A 12,986-nucleotide genomic window follows, 5' to 3' on the forward strand; every position below is an offset into this window, starting at 1 on the left:
ATCCCGGCATTTGCCTGGAGGAAAAGTGGGAAACCACGGAAAACCACTTCGAGAATGGCTGAGGTGGGAATCGAACCCACCTCTACTCAGTTGACCTCGCGATGCTGAGTGGACCCAGTTCCAGCCCTCGTACCACTTTTTAAATTTCGTGGCAGAGCCGGGAATCGAACCCGGGCTTCCGGGGGTGGCACCTAATCACACTAACCACTACACCACAGAGGCGCACCCGAACATTTCCCTTGATAAATTATTCCAATCCCTTAGTCCTCGTCCTATAAATGAATATTTGCACCAATTTATCCTCTTTAATTCCAACTTTATCCTCAAGTTATGATCTTTCCTACTTCTAAAAACTCGATTCAAGCTTATTCGTCTATTCATATCATTCCATTCCATCTCTCCACCGACAGCTGGAAACATACCGTTTAATCGAGCAGCTCGTCTCCTTACTCCCAAGTCTTCCCATCCCAAAGCCTGCAACATTTTCGTAACAAATCGTGCTGCTTTCCTTTGCCAATTTTCCAGTTATCTAATCAAGAAGTCCTGGTGAGGGTCCCATACACTGGAACCATACTCTAGTTGGGGTCTTACCAGAGACTTATACGCCCTCTACTACTAAACGCCCTCATAACCATGTGAAGAGATCTGTAACTTTATTCACAACCACGTAAATGTGAAGATCCCAGTAAAAATATTTCCTTACACTAACCCTAGATACTTAAAGCAATCCCCGTGAGGTACTTTCACACCATTTAACCATAACTGGTTAATTCTTCTGGCACGGGGACTGGGTATATGTGTCGTCTTCATCATCATCATCTCATCCTCATGACGACGCGCAAGTCAGATCAAAAGACCTGCATCTGGCGAGCCGAAGTTCTCGCACACATCCCGGCACTAAAAGCCATACGCCATTTTATTTTTTACCCCATCAACACAGTAAGTAAAAAACCGAGAGAAGTTTTCACCCCATTCACCATTGTACCATCGTCTGGCATCCATCTCACAACTTTGTCGAGGTCTTATTGCATTCGCTCGCAAAGCTGCAACTTATTTACTACCTACTCTATTCAGTATAACATCAAGCGCAAAAATTCTTATCTGTGATTACAGTCCTTTAAGGTAAGGTAAGGGTGTATTCTGTCCGAAGGCAGGTCCGAACCTCCGCAGAGGAGTCTACGTACGGTAGGGTAGCCAGTTCCTTTCCGCTCCTCCATTCCCTTACCTCCCCCATCAACAGCGCGTGCAACCCATCCAAATCTTGACCACGCCCAATGTTGCTTAACTTAGGAGATATGCTCATTTAAAAATTCACCCCCTTTAACACTTCTCCTTAAGTGGATTTTTCAGAAAACAAATAATGAGTGTTCCTTCATTTTTAAAGGAGATTCTAAATACCAATTTTCACGTCTGTAATATCTTCAGTTTTGGAGATACCAGTATCCTAATAAAAATAAACCAACCCCTTTTCAGTCCTTTTTCCCCATCTCCTTTTAAGCATTGTTTCCGAAAAAATACGTCTCTGAGATTCTAAATACAAATTTTCACGTCTGTGATATCTTGAGTCATTTTACCCCCCACCCCGCATTACGTGTTTTTCCCGAATACAAAAAATACGTGTTACTTTACTTTTAAAAGAGATTATGCGTGTTCCTTTACTTTCTAGAAGATTCCAAATACCAATTTTTACGTCTGTAACATGTTACGTTTTTGAGATATGTCGTAGATATACATATTTTAAATATTCACCCCCTTTATCACTCCTGTTTACCCCCTCTTAAGATATAAGTATCCTCATAAAAGGTATACAACCCCTATTTCACCTTTTTCACCCCCCCCCCCCCGTAGGAGGATTTTCCGAAAACAAAAAAATACGTGTTTCCTTATTTTTAGATGATGATGATGATGATTGTTGTTTAAAGGGGCCTAACATCGAGGTCATCGGCCCCTAATGGTACAATGAGACGAAATGGAATGACACATTAAAAGTCTAAAATTCTCCAGTGACCAGAATTCAAAGCCTGAGAACGAAGAATGAATGGATGGACATGAATTTAAAACAATCAGTGGATGCGACCCGCAATGCTTTACATTCACACAAACTGACGTAAAAGAATAGGACAACTGACCAAGGGACTGCTGCTATAGCATAACACAAACGATGATGTTTGCAGTCTAAAAGGGGTCCAAAATCCAAGTTATCGGCCCCTCATAACGGTACTGATCGCTAGGAAAGTAGAACCATTGTATTCGTCCTGTTGCGGTACTAATCAAAAGTAGCAGAGACTTGCGGTATTCCACACATTATGGTACTACTCAGAGGTTATAAAATTTGACATATAATACAGACCTATGTTTTTTCTCACATTGCGGCGCCATTTACAGGCAGCGCAACTCTATGGTGTTCAGCACATAAGAGTACTAACCACAGGAACCTTGCCCTATCCCGTGGTGTTCTTCATCTAGTGGGTACTAATCATAGGCAAGGCAGAACCATGGTAGCTATCATCCCATGGTCCTGCTCATATGGTGGTACTAATCACAGGTACTGCAAAAGCCGACCGCACGGTGCTCCTGTGTGCTACTAATCACAAACCTATTTGGTACATAGTATAGTGGTACTACGCGCAAGTAAAAGCGACCCATGATGCTCTCCGCGTGCTGGTACTAATCACAAGTATATTCATGGTTCCAAGGCAATCATCCCTTGGTCTCCCCTTTTAGTCGCCTCTTACGACAGGCAGGGTATACCGTGGGTGTATACTTCGTCGGCGTCCCCCACCCACAGGGAGTTGTGTGTGTTTTGTCCGCGAGAGGTATTTTATTTCCCTCAAGTCCGCCGGCAAGCCGGTTAGGAACCACATATCCGCTACCTGGGACGCGCCACGTGGGAGTATCACCTCTCCCGCTGCTACGCCAGCGTAGCAGGTTCGTGGTTTCCTTATTTTTAAAGAAGATTCAAATACCAATTTTCACATCTTTAAACTGTTAAGTCTTTGAGATATAGATACACTCATTTTAAAAGTTCACCCCCCTTTTCACCCCCTTAGCGACGGAATATCCAAAAATCCTCCTTTAGTGCGCGCCTACATTGTAATATAAATGTATCCTCAAACTTTCATTTTTATGTCCAGTAGTTTTAGCTCGGCGATGATGAGTCAGTCAGTCAGTCAGGACATGTTATTTTATATACAGAGATTTAACATTTCTCAATGCGAATCTTGTTCCTAGCATGAATTCTATATTTTGGCTTTGCTGTGTAACAACAACAGTACTATAGTACCTTAGGACGTGAAGTGTACGGCGATGCATACTCGATTCGTAGTTTGTGTTTCAAAGGTTGCCGATATGAATCTCGAAGACAACCGAGGTCGACCGATTCAGCACTAGGGACCCCCAGGTATCACTAGAAGTACTACAGTTTCCGAATTACGTAATCACACGCACCGGCAGGTACAGAATGATGTTGCAAGACGACGAGCCAGTTAAGTTGGATCACGATAAACAAATAAACGTTCAGATGATCGGAGGAATTCTGGCGTTAATCTGAATGTCAACGAACAGGCTAACTACTGTAATAACCAAGAAAGATAGATAAGAAACCCACATAGTGACTTCAGAACCATTAAACGTTTTGTTTGCTGCTTACAAGTCAGAAAGGCCAAACTGTAGGGTTCAGTGAAACGGAAAGTGATGGTATTAACAACGTGAAGAGAACTCGACGTGATTGACGTGACAATTGCTCACTGCGATGCTATTCACACACACACACACACACACACACACACACACACACATTTCTCTCTCGTTATCATAGGCCACCAGTAAATAAAATTGCATTAATTGAATGTCTACTGTGTCGAGCTGAATGTTTATTGTAAGTTTAATGAACATTCTATACCGAATAAAATTAAAAAATGCATGTTTGTGCCCCGTTAAAGAGACCCTCGTCCTCCCTCCTCCGCCTTAATGGGAGACTGTAATCACTATACCCAGCCTATTGTCTCTGCCTTGTTCTATTATTTCATGAATCTGAAATTGAAAGCATATTTATAATGCGTACTGAAATAATATTAATTATTTTTCTGGGATTATTTCAGGCACATGGTGTCTAATAAAATATATTATGAATAATATTATATAATATTATATATTATGAATAATTTTTCCTTAAACAACGTGATAGTGTATGCATTTTTATTGGAGCAAAAATCAGTGAAAATATCAAACCTGTATTTTGTTGTGTTGTTCCTGAGAAAAATGTGCCTTTATATGAAACATTGTAGTTTTGAGATAACTACTGCTAAAGGTTAACATGATGCTTTACTGACATAATAAATGGTATCCAGTACAGAATTTACACTTCGTAAAAGAACAAATTGGGGCGTGGCGGCGACTTCAAGGTCATTTCACTTGATCTAAGCCTATTTTTATTCCAATAAATTAAACTACCATAAAATGCAAAAAATCTGAAATTCGGCATATTTTATCTAAATTGATTACAAACTCGTCACTTCAGCGAGCATGTTCACGAATCGGACTGCATGCCGGATATTGTCAATAGAACTGTATTGGACTTACTTGGCTTCATTTTGGCCCATTCATCTTTACTGATGCGGTTGTCTTCGAAGTCGACACCTCCATAAGAGAGCAGATAGCGGATGGGCTCGGCCAGTCCCTTGATGTCGAAGTATGTGAGCTTGTACTTGGGGGCCATGACTGCTGTTAGCTGACTGAAGCCGCCTCCTCGCCAACACAGCTTATAACATGCCTGTCGCTCTCACCAGCATTACTCAGCAACTTCTCGTGAAGGTCATGCATCGCGAGAGAACAGATAACAGTTGCCGCCGGATTTTCTGCTGAGTAATGCATTCTATGATCCATATGAACACTCCTCATGAATGCAGGATGGAGTTCTTATGTTCATATTTAGTAGCGGCGATTGGACGTTAGAAGTGGGCGGGGCAGTGGGGGAGGGGGCAAACTGTACAGGGAACAAAAGGTACCCATTTTTGAGGGATATAGCGGTCGGACGTGGGAGGGGGGGGGGGAGGGGGTATATACATAAAACTGCAAAAAGGCTACAGAGTGGTAAGTTTTTTTATGCTCTCTGAGCGAATTTCGACAGAGGGGTAAAGGTTTGCAGTCTACCAACTTAAGTGCGATAATAATAGTAATTTTTTGGTTGAGATTTTGATTCAATACCATACAATAACATTTTCACCAAAGGAACAATATTGCACGTGTATTGAAATTAAATAGAAGTACGGGGTAATTATACAAATAAAAATAACGTAGCATTTTACTACACACTAAGAAACTAACAGACATTAAAGAGACTGCCAGATTGACGACTGAGCGTGGAAATCGGGTGAATCATATCTCAGTGGGCCTTCGTGGCTCAGACGGCAGCGCGTCGGCCTCTCACCGCTGGATACCGTGGATCAAATCCCGGTCACTCCAAGTGAGATTTGTGCTGGACAAAGCGGAGGTGGGACAGGTTTTTTCTCCGGGTACTCCGGTTTTCCCTGTCATCTTTCATTCCACCAACACTCTCCATTATCATTTCATAGCATTTATCACTCATTAATAAATCACTTTGGGAGTGGCGACCCCACTGTAATAACAGCCTATATATGCTTCATTCATTACATCCCTGACCCGGTCAATGACTGGAAAACAGGTTGTAGGTTTTCATTTTCATATCTCAGTGTCCATGACCTTGGAAAAAAATTACACCCCTACCTTCCTTCCTCACAACACGTGCAAAGTCTCCACAACTTGCTGTGGCACTATACAAATCGGTTAGCCGCGACGAACGACATTTTGTGCGTATTTCTGCCAATAATTGTGTTAAAAATTAAAGTAAATAAAGGAAAGAATTAGAAGCCTACGTGGCTCAGGCGGCAGCGCGTCGGCCTTTCCCCGCTGAATACCGTGGTTCAAATCCCGGTCACTCCATGGGAGACTTTTGCTAGACAAAGTGGAGGCGGGACAGGTTTTTCTCCGGGTATTCCGGCTTTCCCTGTCATCTTTCATTCCAGCAACACTCTCCATTAACATTTAATTTCATCTTTCATTCATTAATCGTTGCCCCAGAGGAGTGCGACAGGCTTCGGCAGCCGGCACATTTCCTATCCTCGCCACTAGATGGGGCTTCATTCATTGCATTCCTGACCCGGTCGAATGACTGGAAACAGGCTGTGGATTTTCAAAGGGAAGAATTAGCTGATAAGACAACAGGGCTTGTACACATTGCTTCCCCCCCCCCCCCCCCTATAATTCGTAGTTTCAGCAGACTAAAATAGTATAAAAATGTAATGTTTCCTCAACAGAGTGGGGAGGCGACTGTCTTTCCTCTCCCCCCACCGCTACCGATGGTAATTATATTCGAGTGACTCACTGAACACTGTTTATTCTACCGAGTTCGTTATGCGGTTAGCGTCACGCAGCTGTGTTCTTCCATTCGGGAGATAGTGTGTTCAAACACCATTGTCGACAGTCCTCAAGAAGATTTTCCGTGTGGTTTCCCATTTTCACACCAGGTAAATGCTGGAGCTGTACCTTAATTAAAGCCACAGCTGCTTCTTCCAACTCCTAGTCCTTCCCTATCCCATCGTCGCCGTAAGACCTATCTGTGTCAGTGCGACGTAAAGCAACTTGTAATTTTTTTTAAAAACCAGAATGATTCATGGAAGAACAGTTCTAAGGAAGACGTTGGGCCATGGCAGCGAGTGTTCTAAGGCTATGAATTTGAAATAAAATACTGTTTTATTCCATAAATTAGATACCAGAAATGCCATAAAATGCAAAAGTATGAAATTCGGCACATTTTATCTAAACTGACTACGAAGCCGCCACTTCGTGCGAGCATCTTCACGAATCGGACTGCGTGCCGAATTTTGTTAGCAGAACAGTAACGGACTTACTTGGCTTCAGTTTGGGCCAATCTTCTCTCTTGATGCGGTTGTCTTCGAAGTCGACACCTCCATAAGAGAGCAGATACCGGATGGGCTCGGCCAGTCCCTTGAAGTCGAAGTATGTGAGCTTGTACTTGGGGGCCATGACTGCTTGTAGCTGACTGAAGCCGCCTCCTCGCCAACACACCTTATAAGATACCTGCCCCTCTTCTTGTTATCTCGGATTTTCTGCTGACTAATAGCAGCTTCGTTAGGTAAGTATCCGTGATGTTAGAACATTTCAGGGATGATGACGGATGGCAAATGGATCAGTTTGAAATAAGGAACCGTAGTCCGGAAACGTTCAGATCGAAAGTTATTTATACTCCAAGTTGTTTAACGTCCGCCCGTTCACTTGATCTCAGCACACTTGGTTACTTGTTGTGGGGCCATGTGACACTTCTGTCGAGACTGAAGAGGACCTCTTGGCTGCCTGCGACGCTGTTCAAACGACACCGGGGATGTTCGAACGGGTACGACAGAACTTTGTGCGACGATGCAATGTCTGCATTGACTCAGGGGGACACCATTTCGAACATTCGTTGTAACTGGAGCAGCTTGTGAAACTTGTACTGGTAAACGGACTTAAATGAGTAGAATTTTGGTGAACTTTTCACTCGATCGTTTCCAGAATATGGTTCCTTATCTCCAATTGATCCATTTGCTGTCCTCCACCGTCCCTGGAAGTTCGTTATATCATCACAGACACACTATGTATATGAACATTCCTCACGGATCATATTCGGGTGACTCAGTGAACACTCCAGTCGTTCTTCCTGTACCTGATCCGCATTCGACTTACGAGAGGTTTTATTTCTTTCGTCTTCCCTATCCGATCTCCCTTAGTCAACTCATCCGTTCCCATTATCAAAATGACATTGGCGTGACGCTGAATACACTACCTGCTCCCGGGTTGAACCACAGGTGGAAGCAGACCCCCGCAATTGAATTCACGTAAATAAAACGTATGCCTTATCTCTTACAAGGGACCATCAATCAATGTTAAGAAAACTTGAAACCGATTTATACACCATCCGAAAGAGCACATCGAAGTATGTACAACCCTAGAATATTACATCCTATCGTGCATGAATCTATGAGTTACAGGACGGTAAATATGTACGGGTGGGGATCCTCAGTGTCCAATCGGAATGAAGTTATTTTGAACTGCTGCAGTGATGGGACATTCGATTCATTTTACTGAATCGATTCATTTGATTTCGTTCACGTTACTGAATCGATACAGTGATCCGATGCACGGCACATTAGAGTCACCGCTCCTACTGCATGTGTGTAGTATGTACTGGTAAGACAGCAGCAACAGTATTCAGTGCTCGCTGCTGCCAACTGGTCTTCATACTATGAAACTCCTTTCTTAGAAAAAAATGCTAGTCACTCTAATACATCGAAGGTTTCCGGCGACGTCGGATCGGAAAGGTCTGGGATTAGGAAGGTAGCAGCCACGGCCTTAATTAAGGTACAGCCCCAGCATTTCCTGGTGTGAAAATGGGGAAACTACGGAAAGCCATCTTAACGGCTGCCGACGGTGGGATTCGAACACACCATCCCCCGAATGCAAGCGCATAGCTACGCGACACTAACCGCACGTCCAACTTGCTCAGTCAGTTTTAAAAATATGTACTTTTCTATCAGCAGAGGATTTTTTAAAATCGTCATATTTTGTGTAGGCTACCCGAAATGTACAGTAGCCCACTGGTTTTCTGATTCAACATACTGTTGGTTAAGTTATTGCGCCAGTCGGCTCACTTACTGTCCACATATGATAGAAGTCTTGTGCAACGATGTGACATACGAACTGAGAGAATACTGAGCCGTTCTTCCCAATATAAAACAGGTACTTTTGAGTGGTCATGAGCATGACTCATAGTCATAGGGCAGGCTAGAGTCGAGTTTAATTAATTGTCAAATGTCAACTAACTTATAATACTAAGATTCATTAAACTAATAAATAGTATAACCTAATAACCTACCTACTTACTAGCTACTTTAGAATTATGTTTTGACTGCCGTTTTAACCCTACAAATAAATCCATATATTATTTAAACCTCTCTGTAAAAAGAGGACAGTGAATGCAAGTGTGTATTATTTTCAAATGAGCTGAGCTCGAGAGTACATTATAGCATACGATTCTTTCAGTGTACCATGGCTCTGTATGTATTGCTTCAGAGGAAGTTCGGCTCCCCGCCAATGTCCAGTGTACCGATAATGAACCATGTGAGCGTTGTGTCTCACTGATCCGTGACTGCGTACGATTCTTTCGGTGTGCCATGACTCACTGTATGTCTCGCTGCAGCGGAAGCTCCGGCTCTCCGCCAGTGTCCAGTGTGCCGATAAGGAGCCGTGTGTATCTTGTGTTTCACTGAGCCGTGCTTGCGTACGATTCTTTCGGTATGCCATGATTCCTTGTCTCGCTGCAGCGGAAGCTCGGCTCCCCGCCAACGTCCAGTGTCCCGCTAGTGAGCTGTGAGTGCGCCACTCAGCACTGTCCGCTGGGAGTAAGCTGAAATGAAATGGCGTATGGCTTTTAGTGACGGGAGTTTCCGAGGACACGTTCGGCTCGCCAGATGCAGGTCTTTTGGTTTGACACCGTAGGCGACCTGCGCGTCATGATGAGGATGAAATGATGATGAAGACGACATATACACCCAGCCCCCGTGCCGGCGAAATTAACCAATTAAGGTTTAAATTATCGACCCTGACGGGAATCGAACCCGGGGCCGCTGTGACCAAAGGCCAGCACGCTAACCATTTAGCCATGGAGCCGGACGGAGTAAGCTGAATCGTGTGCCGTGAGCTGGCCTTTCCTGTGAACCGATTCACTCGGACACTTGAATGAATCGATACACTGCTTCGAATCATCCATTCAGTAGCCAACACTACTGCTGGTGCGATGTAAGGAGAAGCGAGCGAGCGAGAGAAAGGGGGGGAGAAGGCACTGGGAGTCCAGTGAGGCATTTTGAGTTGTGTACGGGTCATTCCGAAGTAAGCTTCTACCTATAAAAATCCACCATTTTAACGTAGTGAATGCGTTATATAATCACTTTAAAGGAAATAATTTTCAGCTCTCCGTTTTAACCAAAGAAGATGAGACAATGTTACAGTATTTAGTACATATAGGCCTATTACAGTCTGATACAGAAATAATATACGCAGGCTTTAGATAATAATGAATACGAACCAGTACCTGAAACAGTGTTAGTGCCCGACGAATACGAATCGCCATCAGAAGAATCTACTTCACCTTCATCAAAACAGGAATCAACATCAGAAGGTCCACAGAGCCCGTGCAAACATAGAGTAGAATGGTGATTGGAAGAAAACAGAAAGGTTATAAACATATGGTTGAGTGCAAACAAGCGGAAGCCAAAGCAAACATTTCCTCACTTATCATGGAACTCTATGAAAAACAGATATCCTCGATTTAAGCACGAGACGCAGTTGTACCGTTTTAAGGAAGATATTGCAAAAGCTGATTCTATTGGCAAGCCATCTTATAGTTTTACAGTCACAGATAAATATAAGCAGTTGTACGAGATAATGTTTATGAAATTTATGGAAGCTCGCGCAAACAACTTGATAGTGCACGATATGAACTTAAAAAATGGGTCCGTGAAGAAGCCAAATCACTTGATTTACCTTTGTCAGCAAGTGCAGCATGGATATGAAATTTCAAGCAGCATTTTCACACAGGATCACGAAAAATTATGCAGTTTGTCACACGAAAAGAAGAAAATGAAACTACTATTAACATACTGCATTCCTGGAGAGAAGAGACAATATTGCTTAAAGAGCAGTATGGTGCTGATAATGTGTATAATGCAGATCAATCAGGTATCAATAAAGAATCGCACTCCGGGAGAATACTTTATCGCCGTGGTAAGAAGGTAGTGTGTGGTGTTACACAATCACAAAGCGCAGACACATTCATTCACGATTATGCCAATTATATCGTGAATGGGACGTCTCCTTCCCTGTCTGTTTATCATACTGCAGGAATCAAAGCCACCAAGTCAAGCTGTCCAGCAGGGTCCGCTTAAAGCCCCTAATTTCATTGTTCACTGGTCAAAATCTGCAAAAATGACAGAAGACCTTTTCCGTATGTTTCTGGAGTTGACCTTTTTACCTTACCCTGGTCCATCGAACTGTTTACTGTTGGATTCCTGGGCGCCTCGCAAAGATAATTTAATACATGAAGTACTTGATACTTTCATTAGATAAACATGAACCTGAAAAGTGCAAATCATTGTAGCAAAACAACTTCTGAATTAAAACGGTTAGACAGGTATTTTTTTCAAACGTTCAAAACAATGGACCGACATATCTGTGATTTCGTTGTGTTAAATAATGTCGATGTGAACTTACAACAGCGTAACAATATCATCAAACGCATGTCATTGATCTACAATCAACAATGTTCAGCGCGCTTCCGTTTGTCACATAAACTAGACCGTTGCCTACAAGGCCACGAGGGGCGTGATAATGAAAGTCTCCCTAAATTTCGCGGACGGAAGAGAACAAAGATTGACCAAGGAGCATGCACTACTTGCTCCGCTCATGACGGCTGGCACCGGGAGAGAACGGGGCAGCAGAGACGCTTCGAGTACTTACACAGTAGTGTTGGCTACTGAATGCATGATTCGAAGCAGTGTATCGATTCATTCAAGTGTCCGAGTGAATCGATTCACAGGAACGGCGAGCTCACGGCACACGATTCAGCTTACTCCCAGCGGACAGTGCTGAGTGGCGCACTCACTGGACTTTGACGGGGAGCCGAGCTTCCGCTGCAGCGAGACAGTGAATCATGGCACACCGAAAGAATCGTGAACGAGCGCGGCTCAGTGAGACACATGATACACACGGCTCCTTATCGGCTCACTGGACACGCGGAGAGCCGAGCTTCCGCTGCAGCGAGACAGTGAATCATGGCACATCGAAAGAATCGTGAACGAGCGCGGCTCAGTGAGACACATGATGCACACGGCTCCTTATTGGCTCACTGGACACGCGGAGAGCCGAGCTTCCGCTGCAGCGAGACAGTGAATCATGGCACACGGAAAGAATCGTGAACGAGCCGGCTCAGTGAAACACAAGATACACACGGCTCCTTATCGGCTCACTGCAGCGAGACATACGTGAGCCATGCTACACTGAAAGAATCGTATGCTATAATGGACTCTCGAGCTCAGCTCATTTGAAAATAATACCCATTTGCATTCACTGTCCTCTTCTTACAGGGAGGTTTAAATAATAGATGGATTTATTTGCAGTATTAAAAAGGTAGTCACAACATAATTCTGAAGTAGCTAGTGAGTAGGTAGGCTATTGGGTTATACTATTTATTAGTTTAATGAATCTTAGTATTATAACTTAGTTGACATTTGACAATTAAACTCGACTCTAGCCTGCCCTAAGACTATGAGTCATGCTCATGACCACTCAAAAGTACCTGTTCTATATTGGGAAGAACGGCTCAGTATTTTCTCAGTTCATATGTCACATCGTTGCACAAGACTTCAATCATATGTGGACAGACTCAATAACAGTATGTTGAATCCGAAAACCAGCGGGCTACTGTACATCTCGGGTAGCCTATACAAAATATGACGATTTTAAAAAAATTCTCAGCTGATAGAAAAATACATATTTTCAAAATGACTGAGCGAGTTGTCGTGCGGTTAATATCGCGTGGCTATGCGCTTGCATTCGGGGGATGGTGGGTTCGAATCCCACCGTCGGCAGCCGTTAAGATGGTTTTCCGTAGTTTCCCCATTTTCACACCAGGAAATGCTGGGACTGTATCTTAATTAAGGCCATGGCTGCTACCTTCCTAATCCTAACCTTTCCGATCCGACGTCACCGGAAACCTTCGATGTATTAGAGTGACTAGCATTTTTTTTCTAAGAAGGGCGTTCATAGTATGAAGACCAGATGACAGCAGCGAGCACTGAATGCTGTTGCTGCTGTCTTACCAGCACATACTACACAGGTGCAGTAGGAGCGGTGAC

At 43.5% G+C, this 12,986-nt stretch overlaps 2 protein-coding genes across 3 annotated transcripts in view; both read right to left on the minus strand.

Moving 5' to 3' along the window:
- The window catches only part of LOC137501837 (glutathione S-transferase-like), a 30,309-nt gene extending 23,220 nt beyond the window's left edge, over nucleotides 1–7,089 (minus strand). Inside the window, exon 1 of one of the 2 annotated variants that reach the window (XM_068228935.1) lies at nucleotides 6,930–7,089. In XM_068228935.1, the coding sequence (XP_068085036.1) occupies nucleotides 6,930–7,065 (136 nt within the window). In that variant the 5' untranslated portion in view covers nucleotides 7,066–7,089. Of the gene's footprint in view, nucleotides 1–4,581; nucleotides 4,771–6,929 lie in introns of those variants that run through there. The other variant, XM_068228934.1, reaches the window with a different exon arrangement.
- Nucleotides 1–12,986, minus strand: part of LOC136879389 (glutathione S-transferase-like) — a 363,810-nt gene that overhangs the window by 25,792 nt on the left and 325,032 nt on the right. The gene's annotated exons all lie outside the window — the stretch shown is intronic.

Source organism: Anabrus simplex, chromosome 8 (genome assembly GCF_040414725.1).
Source record: "Anabrus simplex isolate iqAnaSimp1 chromosome 8, ASM4041472v1, whole genome shotgun sequence".
Taxonomy (NCBI): Eukaryota; Metazoa; Arthropoda; class Insecta; order Orthoptera; family Tettigoniidae; genus Anabrus; species Anabrus simplex.